The sequence below is a fragment of the Cajanus cajan genome, chromosome 2 (genome assembly GCF_000230855.2).
Source record: "Cajanus cajan strain Asha chromosome 2, NIPB_CcT2T_4, whole genome shotgun sequence".
Taxonomy (NCBI): Eukaryota; Viridiplantae; Streptophyta; class Magnoliopsida; order Fabales; family Fabaceae; genus Cajanus; species Cajanus cajan.
The window spans coordinates 73,020,165-73,040,897 of NC_138518.1; the positions used below are offsets into that span (position 1 = coordinate 73,020,165).

Consider the following 20,733-nt stretch of genomic DNA (forward strand, 5'->3'; position numbering starts at 1 on the left):
TTGCTATTTAAGGTTTCATGGATCCAGGGCAAGAAATCCATTATAGACCGTGATATGTATTACCAAGGACTGGAATGGTGACATACAAATCTCGCATATTAAATTGGAATGGAACTTAATTTATTTGCTCGGAGAATATATGGGTTGTAAGCAGTAGCAGGAGATTTGTGAAGTGAGTTTTGGTGTCATCTGCATGCGTATGCTGGTTCTCGTGGCCTTGCTTCACATCAAAGCTATTTTGTTGGTTATAAATCCATCTGATCTGATAGAAGAAGCTGCAGAAATCAGTCTGATAAGCATGACTAAAAGCAACAATGCCTCCAAAGATACACTCCAGATGAAGGGCTGTCACAAATTATGAGTTTCATGGCACACTTCACAATGTGCCGCCGCCCCCACTGGATAACACTCCATCGCCAACACTTCACCCCCACAAGAGTTGGGTTCAGAGAGTGAAGGCGAAGGAGTGACAAGTGGAGGCAGAAACGGAGAAGAGCTTCAAGAGGTGTTGTACCTGTACGTACTTTTCATGTCAGAGAAGCCACTTGCATAGCTTATGTAGCTTCGCTCTTTCACTGCTTTGCAATCAAGGAAAATTCACCAGTTTTGTAATGTCTTTTTTTTCTACAATGACACTATTATTGGATGATTGTTGCGCTCCTTTCAAAAGTCCGTTTAGAATAAAAGATACACACTCTAGACTCGCATACAAGTATCATTTCTAATTTGTTCTTCTAATTTTTAAGTTTAAGTTTTGTAATTGCAATAAAGTTAAATACTAAAGAGAAAATGTTGTCACTCATATTAGTTCTTCTCAACCCAAGCAAAATTATCTTATTGTGAATAATATTTATAGTTTTTAGAAGAAGAAGCAAAATTCACAATATATTTAATGCATTTAGGATTTGCGTAAAAAATAATGAAGTTGTATATTTTTTTTGTGCTGTAAATCTTTCCACTTGCTGTAAATTTTCATTCCACCTTGGTAAGCTTCTACTCATAACATAATAGTAGACCATGGATTAGATCTCAAAAGTTCATAGCAATAGTGATGTATGCATATGTATTGCTCTTTAAAGGAACCATCAACAAGAAATTTGGTGAAATTCCTTGTTCGTAAGGCTTTAGACTTGGTAATGTCAAATGTCCATTTCTTATGAATCTTGTCTTTTATATCAACAATTTTAATGTTAGGATTCTCTTTGACACTAGAGAATATCTTTTGCTTAACTATTGGGATTTCAACAATCTCAATTTATATTCCCTACTACAAGAGTGGTTATTTTCCAAGGTCCTTAACTGTCTTGTGTTCTTATTTGGAAGTTTTGCACAATATACCGATCAAGGACAACCTTCTTTGCAAATGATCCTCATCTTTTTATTATCATTTTTTACAATCTCTAGGTTTCTCTAAGTTGTACTCATCATCTAAAGCTCTCTTTGACAGGTTGATTGGTGCTCTTTAACTATAGTCTATCTCTTATTATTGATTTGTATAAACAATGAGGATTTTGGTCTTTGTTTTTTTTAGTACTTGTGAAGTGTTATTCTTCTTTGTTTCCTCTCCATTCCTAGTATTAAACATTTCAGCATCATTAGTCTTTTTCTCTTCATCACTAAATCTTACTGTAGGTATACTATTATCACTATTTTCACTGTCATTCTCATCATAACTACCAAGGATATTTGATAGTGCAGAAATATCTATCTTTCCACTTGTCATTGTCTTTGACCCTCATCATCCAACACAGTTTCACCTTCACCTTGCAGAAACTCGGCTTGTGAAATACAATGTTCAAAATACAACTCTACCCCCATGAAATAAAATTTCAGGAGTATAGTCTAATTTACTCAAATTAGAGTATAAAGATTAAATGTCTCTAGCAATGTTAATGTTATTATTGACATGGCTTTAAGGTAGCTTTGTGGAGCAATTGTCTTTACATGGACAAGCATTGAGCAAACTAGATGAGGAGAAAAACACATTTCATAGTAATGGCTTGGGAGTTATGAAATATGGTTACCAAATTTTAATTGTTTGGAGTCAATAGTTTATACTCATACATATAAAACGTACATTTTATAGACTTTAAATTAAACGTAAAATAAAAATAATTTTATTATATATTTTTAATTTAATATCACGTTTAATGATTTAAGAAGTAATATGCAAATCACGTAACCAAGAGTACAATTGTTTTCTAAAAATGATATCATAATTATTTTAAATATGTACTTAATTAAATTATATTTTATAAAAGGATACACCCTTACTCAACGTTTATTTTACTATATCTAATGGGGTTTTTAATTAGAAATAAATATAAAATTAAGCTTTTTCGTCTAAAAAAAAAATCAATCATTATATATTAAATATAAATGAGTATTATGTTAGTATTTTTGCAAATTATTTTTTTGACAATTTTTTTTTTAAATTTTAACTTCTTAAATTAAAAATATAACTTATATATTAAAAAATTATTTACAAAATTTTAAATATAATTTATACATTAATATATAGTATTTATTTATTGTATGTATTATTTATTTTAAAATTTAATTATATATATATTAAATATTTAGTCGTACTAGTTAAATTAATTTATCAATTACATTAATATTTTTTCATAATAGAAGCATAGTAATTTTATTTTATTATATTTATTTTTTTGGAAAACATATTGATTTTGATATGTCTATAGAGTTATTTTATTTTATTATTATAATTATATAATTGTAATACTATACTTATTATTATATTAAAATATAGGTAGGGGTGGCGTAATTAGGAGGGGCAATGAGGGCATTTTGGCAGTCTCAAAAACCCTAATTGGGGTGTAGATATATAAAGAGAGAGACACTGATATTTCGCACAAGTGAGAGGCGCAGTGAAAACCTAAACCCAAACCCAAACCCAAACCCTAGCGGCGACAATGGCGCAGGTGCCAGCAATCGAGCAAGTCCAGTGCTTCGGCCGGAAGAAGACGGCGGTGGCCGTCACCTACTGCAAGCGCGGCCGAGGCCTCATCAAGATCAACGGCTGTCCGATCGAGCTCGTGGAGCCGGAGATCCTCCGCTTCAAGGCCTTCGAGCCAATCCTCCTCCTAGGCCGCCACCGCTTCGCCGGCGTCGACATGCGCATCCGCGTCAAGGGCGGCGGTCACACCTCCCAGATCTACGCCATCCGCCAGAGCATCGCCAAGGCACTCGTCGCCTTCTACCAGAAGTACGTCGATGAACAGAGCAAGAAGGAGATTAAGGACATTCTCGTCAGGTATGATCGTACTCTCCTCGTCGCCGATCCCCGCCGCTGCGAGCCAAAGAAGTTCGGAGGTCGCGGTGCTCGCGCCAGGTTCCAGAAATCCTACCGTTGATTTTCGCTTTATCTTTTTATGTTACTGTCATAAGTTGTTGTTCCAGTACTCTGTTATTTGTTTTGCGCTGAGTTGTTTAATCGAATTTTGGATACAGTTATATGATTATGTTTTAGGCAAGTTTAAGTTATGTCATTACTTTAAATATAATTGTTTGGGTACTATCTTTTTGTGGTTGGATTGGTGCTTCTATTGCGCTGAATCCTAAAGCTAGGTTTTGTTGCGTTTTACGGTATATTTATGGTTTAATTATAGTTGGTTCTTTCTGTATTGGAATCGATTTGTGTGCATTGGTGTTGTTATTGCGATGGTTGATGTAAACTCGCAAAGTTGGAACCATGTAATGTTCCACAGATGAGGGATTTTGTCTTGGAGTAATTCACTCGGAAATAGGCACACAAGATATTCGAAGAAATGCATTATGAAGTAGCCGTAACACAAGCTGATACCTTGTGAACTAATATTTCTAGCCATATGCTTTCTCATCACCTTCACAAATTCAGAATCCATTTCCCACCTCTGCCATTCTCGATTCTCTGTCATTTCGCTCTATATGTTTTTCAACTTTCAAGTACAAAATTGTTTTCGATGAAGAATTTTGGCCGAAAGAGGGCTTTCGCAAGAATCATGGTATACGAACGTTTGCCCAATCAACCCCTTTTGTTTTAAAGGTTTAGGTTTTAGGGAAATTATGTCTTCATTCGTTTCCAATCATTGCATATTTGGGTATAATTTTACCGTTTCAACTGTTTTTGTTTTTTAGGATAAGGAAAGGGACAATCGAAATTTCTATACTGCTTATTTTCTATAAAAAATTATTGAGTAAAATCTAATTTTTTTTGTTCATAAAATTAAATATATTAACACTGATTTTCTAGCCTTTTTTTTAAGGGTTGTAGCCAACTTATTACCCAAAAATTATCTGATTCTGATTATGACTGATTGTATATAATCCATTATTGAAATAAACTTATTTTTCAGTTCTTTCAATTAAGTGTAATTTTTGGTTATTAATATTTATTTAAAGAATTAGAAATTATGTTATATCGTAATTCTTTTAAATTAGTCCCTTAAGTGGTAGTTAAATATATTAATCCAAGGATTCAATTGAACAATATTTTACTGTGTATTTATTATATATTTCTTAAATAATTTTATTAGATTTTAGAAATGGATTTGGAAGAGAATGTAATGATGTTTTATGGACAAAATTTGATGATTATTCTTTTGCTATATTAGAGAAGTATTACGGTTCTATTTCATTGATGCAGTTTGAATATCTAACATGTTATAAAAAGTAACTACGATTGTACTACCCGTAAGGAGAGGGGAAAAAGGCAAAAAAGGATTGTTTGTCTAACATGTTATACATACACAGACGCGCTTTAATTTAATTATTTTTTCTTCTCTTTTTCTTATAGTAAATACTGAATTGGTATAGAGTTGCGATAGGTGTCATCCTAGTGAGGTGATATACCTTTTCTTTAAAACCAAAAAAATGCACGGGCTTTAATTTGACTTTGGTAGGGTATTAAAATTGAAATGCTCTCCTTCGTGTGTTTTCAGTCGGGCTGTCTATTAATCAACCCCCAAAATTGTCATGAAAAATAATATGATATTTTGACATTTCATTGGTGGTGTTAATAAAATATTTTTATAAAATAAAAGATTCTATAAAGTAATAAAATATTATTGTTTCGTGAGCGTTAATAAGATTTTTTCATCTAGCTCCACTTTACGATGACATAGCCTTAAAAATTTTCACATGAAGAAAAGCTTTAGAGGATTTTTTGGTGGTATTCAAAGATGCCAAAACATGTAGTAAGTGAAGAAATGTTTTGGAAGGTTAAAAATGATTATAGTTCAGAAATATGTTAATCTTTCTGAGGACAGCCTTGTCAACAAAAACATTTTATTAACCAAAGGAAAATCTAAGTGTCGTATTTCTAGACCTAGAAGTTTGGTGTTGAACCTCAGATGGTAAGAGTTATTGAGTTTATTATTTTTTAATTTTTTATTATATTTTAATTTTCCAAATATAGTATATATAAATGCTTTGTAATATGGTTTTGAAAATAAGCATTATAAATAAAGTTAATCACTGATACACTACCAGTGTAAAAAAAATTTACACTGGTAACCAATTAGATATTTTAAATTATTTTATTTTACTTTTATTTCATTAAATAAGTAAATGACATGACACTATTAAAAGATCTGATTGGTTGTTAGTGTAAAAAAATTTTACACCGGCAGTGTATAGGTGATTAACTCTTATAAATATACACCTGGATAGTTAATTTCATCATGTTGTCATTAAAACATATATTTATTGGATTTTTTGTTTATTCATTGTTAAATATTAACTTTAAATTATTGATTATAACTGAAAAATAATTCTAAAATAGTGTTCTTTAAAAAATTAAATTCTTTAAGAAGTTTATGAGAAAATAACAGTTTTGCTAACAATCATAAAAAAGGTAAATAGAAATTATAAGATAAATTATATATATATATATATACATGTGTCAATTTATGTATATATATAATATAAAATAATACATGTAAGTATTAAGTTTAATAGTATTTGTATTTTATTTAATAATAGAATTTTAATGTAAATATATTAATTTAAAAAACTGTATTTTAATATATATATATATATATATATATATATTAGCATTATGTTCATTAAATATGATAAATAATATCTTATCAAAAAATATTAATTTATTTAAATATTTGTTAAAATATTGTATTAATAACATCAACTAAATAATATCTTTATATTTATGTATTAACTTTAATAAAAAATTTAGTGAATAATTGTTCGATCACAATTATTAAAAAAAGTATTTGTTTTGATTCGTCCCATCATTTCATGTGAAATAGTAGATGGTATCAATTTAGTAAAACTTTTTTTTCATTATACATTCTAAAATAGATAATCTGAAACTTAAAGTTATAAATTATATTGTTTCTAGAAATGGAAAATCAATCCAGGAAATTTATGATATACGTATTCAATTAGTTCAAACTTGTTTAGATGTTTGATAGAGAATATTCTTTAGTGGTTTTTTAATATATATAATTAATATTATATAATAAAAATATAATTTTATCAAAATATTTATAAAAATATTACATTAACTACATTGATTATTGTCATGTGCTTGTATCATCCAAAATGGTACTCACTAATATCACTTATTACTCCTATTTCTTGTAAGGTAGTTAACAAAGAATTGGTCAAAATACTCAAAATCTTTTACTTTAGTAGAGGGAAGATTAGTTTTGGTAACTAAAGTTATATAACTAACCTTCAATATTGTTCAACTTTAGTAGAGGGAAGTAGGAAAGCAAACTTCATATTTATCTAATTTTAGCTCATCTCCAATATTGAAGGAATTTGGAGGAGAGATAGGAAATTTTGAAACATTTTTAATATAATGTTTAAAATATTATTATTTATGTTTTTAAATATAAAATTATAGGGATATAAAGGTAAATTATTTTTTAAAATCTCTTCACTTCCTTTGTGAATCAAACTAACCTTTATAAAATATTTTTAATGATTATTTACTTATAATTTTTTTTATCTAGAGTTATTGAGATACTAACTAGCATTTATATAATATAAAATAAAATAATTTTTTTTTTTTAAAATTTCGTCATATTAAAATATATATAAAAAATTGTAATGCTTACTTATTGACTAATTTAAAATAGTATTTAACAAAGTATGTTTAATACTTTTCAATTTATGTATACCGGTAATATAATTCATTTTATTATTGATAAGCTTTGACTTATTGTGATCGTAACAAAAAAAAAGTGAATAGAGTAACAGCATCTAAAATAAATATTTTAAATTTAAATGAGAAAGTAAGGAATAGATGTGAATTTGTGGAAGTTCTCTAATTAATTAGCACCACTATTTGGGTATGATTCGGGTAAAGGCGAATAGTGCATTCGTAAGAAACCCGTTCCGTACTGCGACGAAAACGGATCGGGTCGGGTCGGGTTTAAGCGTGAGGGTGAAGTTGTATAAGCTTAGCTGAGTGAGACAGAAAAGGAAAAGAGAATTAGGGTTTTAGCAGTGGTGGAAGGTTGTTGAGAGGGTTTTAGAACTTCTCACTCTTCAGATTTGCGTTCCTCTTCTCTCGCTCGTTCATCAATGGCCACCACCGTGCCTCCTCCTCCCGCTCCCGCTCCCGCCGTCGACGCCAAGGTCGATTACTTCAATCTCCCATGTCCAATTCCCTTCGAAGAGCTCCACCGCGAGGCCATGAGTCAGTCATCTCAATCTCACTCCCAATCTCGATTTCAATCTTCGTGTTTCGCTTCCATTTCGTAAACATTTTCAGCTCCTACTTTTATTTTTATTTTTTTTTGGGTAGTGTCTTTGAAGCCGGATCTTTTCGAGGGCATGCGTTTTGATTTCACCAAGATGCTCAATCAGAAGTTCTCTCTCAATCACAGGTACCTTTATTTTTTAAAATTTATTTATGAAATTCAATTGTGAAAGTTCGTTCATTTATTTATTTGTTGTTGTTGGTGTTGTCTGATCAGCGTGTTGATGGGACCTACTGAGATTCCTTCTCAGTCCACTGAGACCATTAAGATTCCCACTGCTCACTATGAGTTTGGCTCAACCTTCATTGATCATCCTAGGGTAACTTTTGCCTTTCGTTGAAAATGGCACTTCTGTTAGTGGCTTTTAGAGTGTGTTCTCACTGATGACGCTGTTCTGCAGTTGTTGCTCTGGGGGAGAATTTTGACTGATGGAAGGCTGAATGCCAGAGTCAAGTGCGATTTGTCCGAAAATCTCACTTTTAAAGCAAATGCTCAGGTGTGTATATATACGCCTTTCAATTATTATGATTTATGAGCAATGCTGCCTGTAACTTTCCCACTTTCACACGCTTGGTGTTCTGCTACTTCTTTGGTTAGTTAGTATATATCTTTTGGACTCTATTACGAGAACTAGAGCTTGTATTATTTTATGGTTTCTACTTTCCAGCAGTATCACTTACAACTTATTGGTACCTAAAAAAGTAAGTAGTTGTGTCGTGGAATGTTAATTCTCTATTTATCTGTGCAGTATTTGGTTTATGGCATCCCCTTGCCACTCCCCATTCTCATGCTTCTTTGCTGTTTGTTTTCGTTATCACTTAGTCTCTTTTTAATCACCATAACCTTCTATTTTCTTGTCGGCTTTGTACAGCTTACGAATGAGCCACACATGTCTCATGGGATGATCAACTTTGATTACAAGGTCAACTAGTTTACCATTTCTCAACTAAATCATCTGATGTGCTTTCCATTAATTAAAATTTGTTGTTTCTAGGACATATATTGTGTTGGAGTTTCTTAAATGAACTCTCACATACTATGCATATGAACTCTCTTTAAGTCTTTTCCTTGTTTCTTAATTTTATTATATTATATTTTTCAGGGAAATGACTATAGGACACAGTTTCAACTTGGGAATGGGGCCTTACTAGGAGCAAGTTATATTCAGGTACAGGATCTGCATGCATTGTGCAGTATTTCTTTATATTTTCTGTTAAATACATTATGCAATATTTCTTTATATTTTCTGGTAAATTCATTCTGCAGTTTCTCTTTTCTTATTTGGTAAATGCAATGTGCGGTGGTTCTATTGCTATTCCTCTTGTTTAAATGCTTATGTAGATCATAAACTGGATGGGATAATAGAACTCCTTGGGCTATTCCTCTTGTTTAAATGCTTATTTTTAGATTTCTCAATGATTCTTTTTTTTTGTGAAAATGAGTAAAATGGAAAAAATGAGTAAAGCAAGTTGGTGTCTAGATTAGTTGCACAACAGATGAGAAGGCTTTCGTTAGTAAACAAAACTATTATTTAGCACCAAGTTCATTTTTGAATGATCTTTTGTGAAGTTTATTGTCTTATGCTGTCAATATTCTGATAAATTGCCCTGTGGCAAGGTTTTTAAAAAATGTCTGCGTTTGCAATTTTGGCCCTAACATTAAGGCTTTTGGACTATGTCTATGTATGTGATCATAATTACAATCACATTTGTCCACAATTTTACTCAGCATCCAAGATCACCACAAAACTACGATCACAATTTAAAACCTTGTTTGTTGTGTATTATTTTGTTGAAGTGTTAGCATTATTCATTAATTCAAGTAACATTTTCTTTTTGCTCTTCTGCTTTAGGTTAATTTAGTATGTTATGCAGGTATAGGCAGCTCACTAAATTTGCATCATAGAACCATTGAAAGAGAAAATTAGGTTAATTGACATTTTTTAAAGTATAAAGCGTATAGTATAATAATTGTACACGCTGGGATTCTACACAAATTATTGCTTTACTATTACGAAGAATGGCTATTTCTAGTGATGCAAAGGCAGTGCTAGATATAAATAATTAAATATTGTAGAAGCTCTCTTTCAAGAAATGGATATATTTGAGATCGATAATTGATGATCAGTGATATTTTAACTGAATAATTGGCTTCATGTGCCTGATGGGAAATATATCTTACTTTTTACCTTTTAGGTAAATCAATAATCATTTATTGGCTGATTGGTTTTGGCTAATATTTGAGGTAATGTGCAAGGCAATCTGCATCAGCATTTCCTTACCAAGGTTCTTCTGGTTTAGATATTTTGTTACCTTTTTGTATTTTTTGGGTGGGTGGATGTAAATGGTTTATGTTTAGCGACATCTTAATTCTTCTTACTTTTAAGTTGTTATTAATACAAGGGTTTTAAGTATTGTGCTATAGTGCCACTAGACTGGTGGTGTGGCTCGTGGCCATTACAGGAGCAGTTCATTGTCACTCCCATGAGTGTAGTGCTTCTTCCTTTGGGCTATATCATTGCCACAGCCCCTTCTGCATCTGTGATCTTTGCCCTATTTCTCTGTGTGAACCTGTCTGCGGTTTGCTCTCCATTTGTATTTGAATCTTAGAACTTCGAAGGGGGAAGGCAGCAGTTAGCTGCTGGGATCTTGGCCTCTTCCCACTGGCTATTCATCGCACTGCCCTTTCTACCCCTTCTGCATCTGTGATCTTTGCCCACTTTCTGTGTGAAGCTGTCTGCATTTTGCTCTCCTGCATATGCAATTGAATCTTCTTTGAACTTTGAAGGGGGAGGCAGCGTGTAGTTGCTAGGTTACAGGAAACAAAGGTTTAGGGTTGGGAGAATTGTGCAATGACCCCAAACATGTTTCAAGTGTTTTGAACCTTTTGGTTTGCTGGGCCTCTATTTGAGTCTAGTTAGCTTCTCTTTCTATTTGTTTTTATTTAAAGAATAGCATATAATATAATAAACTAAATAATGATAGTAATAAAAACAAAATAAAGCATAACATACAGTATAATAAACTGAATAATAATATCAAAATCAGAACGCCAGCTTTCCCACTAGCATATTTTGGGTCAGCCACTCTATGCTGCTATCCAGGATTTAAAACACTAATGAATATTAATATTTGACAGTTTTCGAAGTTTTCTCATCTATTTTGCTTCTTTTTTTTAATCGGCTGATGTGTAGTGTGAGATACATTTGTTATTGTTATCAGTTTTTTTTTCATTCTACCTTGGAATTTTGCATTGTTTTATGTTTTTATTGTTAGTGTCAGTTTGCTATATTAGGTCTGTTTGAGTATTATTCTGCTAAAAAATTGCGGAGCATTACTCACTCTTAATTTCCCTTAACAACCTACTACTTGATGTGGTGCAATTGATGGATGTATATGGTCTCATCTAAATTATTACTGAAAACTTTGGCTTTCTGCAGAGTGTGACACAGCATTTATCATTGGGTGGGGAGGTATTTTGGGCTGGTCAGCATCGGAAGTCTGGTGTTGGTTATGCTGCTCGCTACAACACTGATAAAATGGTATGATGGCTTAAGACTTGGCCTGCATGTATTATTGGCCATTTATCTATGAATTTCTAATTTTCTATATTGATATTTTCAAGACAGTTATGCCCTGTACTATATTTCTGCATTACCACCAGTTTTAATATTTTTTGTTTTGTCTAATCTGCCTTGATAAAAACAATTATACACATGCACAAAATATTGAGAGAATATAGCATTTTTTTATTTGTCCACACTTCAACCATTGGTTATGCAAATTTTTATTTTTTTGACTTGTATTTTTCCCTCCTTTTTTTATCACTACTAAAATCTTTCAATTTGCTCACCTGGATCCAGGTTGCTACAGGGCAAGTTGCTAGCACTGGAATGGTTCTTTTAAGCTATGTTCAGAAGGTATCTGAGAAGGTGAGTCGATGAAGACTTTGTTGATTTATGTTGTTTTCAATTGAAGTTTTTCTCTTATACGAAATGTTCCTTTCAGGTTTCTCTAGCATCAGAGTTAATGTGTAACTACTTGTCAAGAGATGTCACAGCTAGCTTTGGTTATGACTACATCCTTAGACAGGTAGTTTTTTCTCTTTCATGAATGCAATCATGGATTGAAATTTGGAACTAATGCAAGAGAAATGTGATCACATGGACCAGTTGGCTTTATATTGTACATTGGTTATAATAGGGCTTGCTTGTTCATCTATATATCAGTACATTGGGAGTAAAACTTGCAGGAATGGAAAGGGCGGAAGAAAATTGACAATTATTAGTCAGTGCATCACATCTAGATGCCTTTTCAAGTTTCCCTCCTCCCATGCTGTCACCTCCATTTAACTGCAGACATAATAACACCATCAAAACTTGCAAACTTTTGTAGTATGCTCACTTCGATCTCCAATGATCGGGAGACAAAAAAATACCCTTCTGGAACAAGTGGCCAGTAGCAGTAGGTAGTGCACTAAATGTGTAACTTCCCATATAATTTTCTCATCATCCTTACCTTTTTGCATCTTTAAATATGCACTATAGAGGCAAGTCTAATTTTTTTACAGTATTTTATCATTCCTTATTCAGAATTAGTTTACTTGTTTTAGACAGATGAACAATTCTGCATCCTGAAATTTTTATTTGGTAAGATGGACCTGCATTTTTGGGTGTCTGGTGTAACAGGTCAAAATTTGAGAGTTAGCTAATCTTGAACTATTAATGGCTTCTACTCGAACAGATATGATGTGGCATTTAGAACATTGATGTTTCACCTTTCAACAATGCAAAACACCATTTTCTTTTACAAAACTAATGAATATTTTTCCTTGGCTGATTTTAATGAGCAAAGCTTTTTTTTTTGTGTGTATTTTGTGAATTGTAATGGGGGATTAATACTAAGCAATTTCAAGTTACAATGCGAGGTAAAAGGATGTTAGCTGAATTTTAAGAATATGCAGAAAAAAAACTGACCCTACCTGTGATTCCTTTCAATCAAAGAAAAGGGAAAATAAATTTTTAAAAAAATTGGTGAAGCTCTCCCCTCATTGAAGGTAACTAGGATCACTCGGACATTAAAAGCATGCTTTGATTACAAGAGATCATTTGGATTACTACGTAGTTGATTTTGGATTAGTGAGTTCATTACTTGGCTGTAAAGTCATTTAAAGCTCTGCTTTTGAACTTTGATAATAATGATGCATTGATAATTGATATTGTCCACATTTAAGGTAATCATATTTTTATCTATTTTGCACATCTTGTCTTGGTTATTGTAGTGCCGCCTTAGGGGAAAGATTGATTCCAACGGCTGTGTTGCTGCTTTTTTGGAGGAGCGGTTAAATATGGGTCTGAATTTTATTCTTTCTGCAGAGGTCAGAGACAATTTTCTTTATTCTTCTTTTTTAATTTGTGTAGGGATGTGTGTAGTATGCATGAAAGTCTAGTTGGTGGGAAAATGTGTAATTAAGTTGGTTGGATTTTGCAATGCTGCCTTGACATGGCTTTCATTTTTATGATTGCAGCTTGACCACAGGAAAAAAGACTACAAATTTGGGTTTGGTTTGACCGTTGGAGAATGAATAAGCAGGACTAGAACTGCTTCCATTGCTGTAGCCAGCTTAGCGAGGTTTCTTGCATCTTTTTCCTTGTCGGAGATTTTTCTTTCCAAAAAAGAAAAGAGGAAGTATCGGTTGTGTCGGGAAACACTATTTACAATCAACAAGTAGCTGCAGAAATTCCAGTAGTCATCAATTTATTTGGAACTTGGGCCGAAGAAACTTAATTTATTTGGAACTATTGCCCTGTTTTCCCTTGAGGGGGATGTAGAGTGATATCAGATTAATGCATATTGTGAGATTCAATTTCAATAATTTTTCTGGTGTTCGTGTATCTATCCATGTCATATACTTCTCATGTTTAAATAACCCATGGGACCATCGCATCAAGAATGCCTTGGTGTGCCGTTTTTTCATGTTGAAGTCAAAGCATAATTTAGTGGTAGATTAACGCTTAAATCTCTCTTTTACAAGCAAAAATTAAGAGTCTTATTTTAGAGATTATTTGGAGAGATTCCATTTTTACACAATGGTAAATCAACAATACGTAAAAGTGGTTTCCTTCTTCAATTCGTTGGCCTACCCAAACACAGACTAAGGGGGGCCACCGTATCCTGTTTAAATTTGTTGGCCTACCAAAACCAATAGATTGAGAAGTGAAGTGCTATAAAATAGTTTATTATAATGGTTTTTATTTCAATTCTTTTTGTCTGCAAATTAAGTGTTGAATCCCATCTTATTGTAAGGAACATGAAATGATATTGCTGAAGAAAAGCATAATATTTTAAACAACTTGAGATACATTATGGTGAGTTGCATGATATGTTGGTATATGAATAAATATTTTTCTTTATGATCATATCAAGTACATAAATGACTCAAAATTCTAGTAGTAGTCATTTCTTCATAAAGTCTTTGTTTTAACACTTCAAACAGGTTAGTTATTATAACTTACTGATTTTCCTACAGTTAAGTCTAGGGGTGTTCTAACATTTGTTAGCTTTGACCATTGTGTATTTTCAATCGAATCTTTAATCCTTCCGGTATAAGTAAAGTTACACGTAGAAAAGCTTGGTTTGCCAAGTTACATCTCATGGATTAAAACTATATTGGTTATTTGATTCAAAACCTTATGGAGTATCTTATCTTTACTTTTATAATTCTAATTGTATCCTTTAGAATTGAAACGTGTACATTTATTAAATTCTATTTTTATAATTTTTATATTTGCACTGATTTTAAGTGTTTTTTTTTTTATACCAAACACTTGTTCAATTTTGCAATTCATACAACCTTTTCAGCCCTTTTTTACTGGGTAATTTGGTTAAACAAATTGATTGAATTTCTTCAACTACCTTGTAAAAAAAAAAAAAAAAAAAGGGAAATGGAATTTTTTGAAACATCGGAAAAATTTCAATGACTCCCCACTAACATTTTTTTTTTCACCTATACCGTAAACAATACCTTTATCTTTATTATTGAGTTACTCTTATTTGCTACTCAATAAGAACTATGTAGTTTTTTCGTTCATCCATTTCCATTATTTTCATTCTACTTTATATACCTTCTATAACCTAGTGTTTTGCTTGAACATATTTTACACATTCAATTTATAAATAAATAAAAAAAATGCAGGTTATAAGGTTACTTCAGAAGCAAAGCCAACAAATCTGGTGAAAGGCTTACTTATTCCAACATGGAAAATAAAAATGAAATCAATTTGAAAAAAGAGCACTAGTAATACACTTTCTATTACTATTAACCTGTTTGGTTATACGCTAATTCAGTTGATACGCACGTTCACTTTCCACATCTAACTAGAAACTATTTTATATATCTTCCGTTGTTCACGTTTTTCATGTGAGTCTGGGATTTTTGAGGTTGAATCAAACACGTTACCTTTATATAGCCTCAATTTGTCTAGTTTTTTCAAGCAAGTTTAGGGCTTTGACATGAAATATATTCTTGTACCCATTGCCAGACGCAGGTCATCAATGATAGCCCAAAGCTCTTCAGTATATTCAAGGTTATTATACACACACTTGATAGATGTAAAATATTGCTATATTTGTACAAAATATCCTTATTTAATACAATCAATGATATATGTATTGACTTGGGTTCTTAGTGGGGGCTACGAGATAATCCCACAACCCTTTGAATCAAGACTAATTTTATATCGATTATTAATTATATTTAAATTTTATTATCATTATGACAATAGAAATAACAATGATGATAATAAAGATTATAATGTATTATCATTTTATTATTATAATTAATGTTATTTTTCTCATGTTATGGTGAATAAAATTTATTAGATTGAATGATTGAAATTTGGTGTCAAATTCAATTGACAATTTGATGTCATTTGAACATATCTCTCACGCTTACTCTCTCACACACATGTGTGCGTATGAGGAGGAATTTACTTATTTTAAGAGTAAGTTTCATCCAACTTTTAAATTAAAAGTTTAAAAATTATTTGATACTTCATTTCATTAATTTAAATCAATAAATAATCATAAAAATATGTTATACGTTGATTTAAATTTATATAACAAAATATCAAATAATTTTTAAATTTTTTAAAATTTGTAGACACTATCTACGAATTAAGAACTTTTAATTTAATAGTTAAATTGTCAAAATTTGTTATAAAATGAGTTATTGAGTACAATAAATCTAAATAATTTTACTCTTGAAATAATTGAATCTCTCTCTATATATATGTGTGTGTTTTAGTCTATGATCATGGTTCAAGCAGTGTCCTAAAAATGACAATCAAAGAATTAAATATTATTTGTTAAATAATTTTAATAAATATGTCAATTCTTGTTATTTTATATTTATTAACTATTTAAATAAATAATTTTACCAAACATTTATAATTTATTAAGATAACTTAACATCTTTAAGTTATTAATTAATTTTTCAATTTTCAATTACTTTTACCAAACATAACATTGGCGAGACTTTGACTTTCTTCAACAGTTTTGAAATAAAATAAAAAAGGACTAAATCATTATATATGAAACCAACATAATATTGGTTGCATTTAATATGATTATAAGTAGTGATTTGTTAATTATAAAATATATAATTTTTTTATTTTTACTAAATTTTAAGTAATAGTTGAGAAAGAATGTAGTATAAAATGTCTTGCTATGATAATTTTGAGTGTGAAATGCAAAACCTTTCCGTAAAAGTAAAAACTCAAAACAAGAGTCTTAAAAGCCTCGCCACATGAGGCTGGATGGTATTCTCCGACAAAGCTTCAACTTATGACTTATCTTCCACACACCAAACCCATACCATTTTGACCCACAAATCGTGCAAAAAGTTGCATGCCAACACTTTAATATAAAAACCAAGTTCTAGATGTTTTCCACGTGTCTTTCAGATCCTGCCTTTACTTTTTTAGCTTTTAACACCCTATTTTGTACAGATTTTTCCTTTGAAGAAATCTGCAGAGATTTCTTTACTAATAAAGCATAAATTTGAAAATTGAAAGAAGCCTCACACCTAACAAAAACAAAGGCAGAAATAAAATGAATGCCACTTAATGCTTCAATTCAAATACCACGGATTGTCTTCTTCTCATTTTTATTTTCCCCCTTCTCCCATCCACCCAATTTAAAGCCGCATTCAAATTAATCAATATTTCAATGCAATAGCTTTGTGTACGAAATCTAGCTGTCCTCAAGCAAACATTAAACAAATATGCCAAAAACAAACAAGATAAAGGTCGGTGGATCGCTTTCAAACTAAGCATTTAGAATTTTTATTTCCTAACCATGAAGTGATTAATCTCTATTTAAGTTAAGGATCAGACAGTTATACGGACAACCAGTGTTGGTCTAAGCATTTATGGTTATAAATGTATCTATATGCAGCTTTTAAACCAAGTTGAAATTTGTCCACCAAAAACACCAAGTTGAAAATCATTTTAAAGTGAAAATACTGTTGATAAAGTGAATAGGTAAAGCTGTATCTATTTCTAAACTTTTTTCTGAAAAGACTTTAACTTCTCATTCACCTTAAGTGAAATCACGCACTTCTCAAACCAGAATCTTTATTCTGCTGAATTTAGTTACCAATTTTCCATTGTTGAAGATTTTTCTAATGCATTATGTTGTGGGGACACCAAATCTTTGTACCCTATTCGCTTAACGACCTTATGAGTTTTGCCGTCCTTGCTGCCTGCCACATTGTAGGGGAAATAATATGCTATACAAATTTTTGCTTGTCCTTTGAGGCCGACATGCCTGATCATAAATATATTAAGCTTTAAAGCATATTTTAATACATATAATTCACCCTTATATTAAATACAAATAACTATCTTGTACAGTTTTTTAAGAAAATATTTTTAGACACTTTTCTTTAATAAAAGGATTTTTATAAAAAAAATTTAACATCTAATCTATTTCAATTTGTAATTATCATATTTCTAAACATGCACGAGATTGCAAGTGTGCAAAAGCAAAGGTTATGCTTCACTAGATATTAGTGTTTTAAAGTAAACATTAATAATAGATATTAGATATGGAGCTAAGGGATTACAATAAGACGCTTAAGACAAGACTATACAGATATTAAGTAGCGTCCGAAAGTGTGTTAGTAGCATTACCCTTGTGCTGTACAAGCTCAGCTAGTTACTTTTCTAATAGCAACTGAACCTCAAACTCCCAAGTTATATACTTAAATCCCAATATGGGAGCATCATAACGGGGTTGAGCTTCTCTCAAATGTTCAAGAAATCTTATTCTTCAAAAATGGAAAGTTAAAAACAAAAAATAGGAGAAGATATTAAGAAAACCATTCGAGTAGTGATATCTTCTAAGACGTGAAGACAAAGACAGGCCTCTGAGGGGTGCTTTTCCTTGGACGTTTTCTGAAATTCACAACTTCAACCCACCCATATGGCTCAGCTTCAGAGATAGATGACTCAGGTTCTGAATTATGGTAATCGTTCATTGTAAAGTCAATGCCTTCAGGTTTTGCAGTGATGATGCTTCTAGCACTTTGGTTTTGTGAACATTGATTTTGACCTTGGTTTTGGGTCTCCGCTGGAAGCACTGAGATCTAAAATTGCACATGACTTGAGTGAACAAATATACAAGTAAACAACGAAACTAACATTAAATCGGAAGATTCAGAACATTGCTTTTACCTTGCATGTAATGGAGCAGAAGCGATTACGCTCATCTTGTAAGTGCTTTCCACATTCTTCACACGTGCCACCCGACTTTTGTCTTGTTGATATGCTGGTTTCTTTAGATTTAGACTCGGGGCTAAGATCAGCAGATTTAGGTTTGACAATTGAAGGCCGGGGTTTGAGATGCACAATCCTTTCATTATTAGATATGTAAGTCTGTAAATCACATCACCATTGTAAGCAGAAAATTACGTCCATTAATCAATTTTCAGTTAGAAAGTTAAGTTCAGAGCTTACTATTAAGAGGACAGTTAGATTTACTGAGTCAGATATACCAATTAAGCAAAATGAGGTTTCAACAGAGTTCAACAAGTAAAGTGCAAAGGGAAAAAAACAGATCTTATTTCACAGATAAACAGCATTATAAAATCAATGATAGAATACTTCATTCATTGGTTAAAGATGGTGACGAATAAAGGACTTCTGGAGTTATCCCATTTGGAAAACTTAGTCAATGAAAATCCAACAAGTTATCACACCATTAATGTCTATGATCACTAAGGAACAATTACTCAATCCACATTCTACACTCATCCATTTAAAAAATTAAAATCTGCATGTAATTTCCATTATCTGAGGAAAACAAATCAAGCACAATATAGCAAAATTGAACAAGATTAATACGAAGAAATTAAATTGATCAAAGTCAGATAGAAAATCAATCAATCAGCCCTAACAATGAACTCATTACTATTTTTGTGACAAAGAAGTGAGGACCTGAATTTTTGAGCAATCAAAATACTTCTGCAGCTCGGCATGGCGAAAGACATCCTGATAGGAATACTTGTAAATCTGAAACCTTCTATGGAGGGAATGAGCTTCCTTACAGTGCCTACACATCCTAAGTGCACAGTCTACACAGAATACATTTTTCTCATTAGATCGAAGGTCATGGTGATAATCACAATAACCAAAGCTGCTGTTCATAAGAACTCCAATCCAATCTCTACTCCTTTCTTTTGGTGAAAGATTCTGCCCCCCCTGCAAAATCCATAGTAAAAGGAATTCAATAACCCTTTAAAAGCAAAACACAGTTTAACAATCAAGGATCAAAATAGTAAATTTTCCTCAACATGTTTGCAGCTTATCATTCTCCAAGAAATCTAACCCTACTAACTTAAAATGGCACCGAAAACACAATATCCGAGATACAATGACAAACTAACCTAATCTAAGGACACAATTTGCAAATTTGATGCAAACAGATACCAAATTTACAATAGAAAGATTACTCCAACGATCAAAATGAGCTTTTGCTAAACAGAATCACCAAGAACCACACGCATCCAAAATGCAAAGAAAATGAGCTGGCATCAAGGATCATGAAATTAAATGCAAACAAATCACAGAGAAAAATCAAAACTTTAACACAACCCATTAAAAATTAGTGTCCAAAAAGCATAGAATTGATGATTCGCTTACCATCTCGTTGGGTTCAGATTGGGTGCACAGTAGCAGTTGCGGCTTGTGGGCAAGTGAAGAAACAGAGACTTCTCTTTCTCTCACTGAGAATGTGAAGGGATTGAAATAATAAGGAAAAAAGGGTATTATGGTTTTTATAATTTAAAAAAGTAGATTAAAAAACAAAAGATAATGCAATTATTAAAAAAAAAAAAAAAGTAAAAAGGGAAAATAGAAACGAAATCGCTTCTTTTTCTGCAAAGAAATATTGCCGTACAATCGGCGGGAACGTGAACGCAGTGGCACCGTTGGATGGGAATTTGATCGTACGGTGAGATGGGTTCAGAGTGAATGTGAGGTGGGACCCACAAAGGAGAAAAGAGTGGAAAACCCAAAAAAGTCGCTAGCTGCCTCCCACCCATTTCCCGCCAATTTAACCGAAATTCTCGGAATCCCTAAATTTCTTATTTATTTATTTATTTTGTATATACGAAATATAATTATGTGGTGGCCCAATGGATGCCATATTTTTATTTCTTCCTCTATTATTCGTAAGTGGTAGCTCAATGTGATAAAAGAGTTCACGGGAATTCACTTTCTCACATTCAATTCTCACAATTACTACTTTTTTTATTTATTTTTCCTCTCTTTCATCACTAATATTAATATACATACCTCTAAAATTCTTCTTTACCTTTCACCTCTCCCTATACTTTCCACATAATCATACTTTCAACCTTCAAATTCTTGTCATTATCCATACAATTTCTTTGTTGGGACTCCTTTCATTTCTACTCAATTTCAATTTCATTAGAAAAATAA

The 20,733-nt window shown here is 31.8% G+C and overlaps 3 protein-coding genes across 3 annotated transcripts; 2 read left to right on the forward strand and 1 right to left on the reverse strand.

Moving 5' to 3' along the window:
- Positions 1–2,855: 2,855 nt before the first annotated feature.
- On the forward strand, positions 2,856–3,650 carry LOC109804063 (small ribosomal subunit protein uS9). The gene has a single exon (XM_020365818.3). It carries the CDS (start codon positions 2,934–2,936, stop codon positions 3,372–3,374), a length of 441 nt encoding a protein of 146 aa, XP_020221407.1. The 5' UTR covers positions 2,856–2,933; the 3' UTR covers positions 3,375–3,650.
- A 3,783-nt stretch (positions 3,651–7,433) lies between these two features.
- On the forward strand, positions 7,434–13,623 carry LOC109804238 (mitochondrial import receptor subunit TOM40-1). The gene is made up of 11 exons (XM_020366030.3): positions 7,434–7,666; positions 7,775–7,856; positions 7,947–8,049; positions 8,131–8,226; positions 8,602–8,652; positions 8,833–8,898; positions 11,170–11,271; positions 11,593–11,661; positions 11,738–11,821; positions 13,011–13,106; positions 13,257–13,623. Exons 1-11 carry the CDS (start codon positions 7,552–7,554, stop codon positions 13,311–13,313), a joined length of 921 nt encoding a protein of 306 aa, XP_020221619.2. The 5' UTR covers positions 7,434–7,551; the 3' UTR covers positions 13,314–13,623.
- Positions 13,624–17,798: 4,175 nt separating this feature from the next.
- On the reverse strand, positions 17,799–20,077 carry LOC109804210 (protein RGF1 INDUCIBLE TRANSCRIPTION FACTOR 1). The gene is made up of 4 exons (XM_020366002.3): positions 19,933–20,077; positions 19,228–19,491; positions 18,466–18,666; positions 17,799–18,377 (listed from the first exon to the last, which is right to left on the reverse strand). Exons 1-4 carry the CDS (start codon positions 19,933–19,935, stop codon positions 18,132–18,134), a joined length of 714 nt encoding a protein of 237 aa, XP_020221591.1. The 5' UTR covers positions 19,936–20,077; the 3' UTR covers positions 17,799–18,131.
- Between the last annotated feature and the right edge of the window lie 656 nt (positions 20,078–20,733).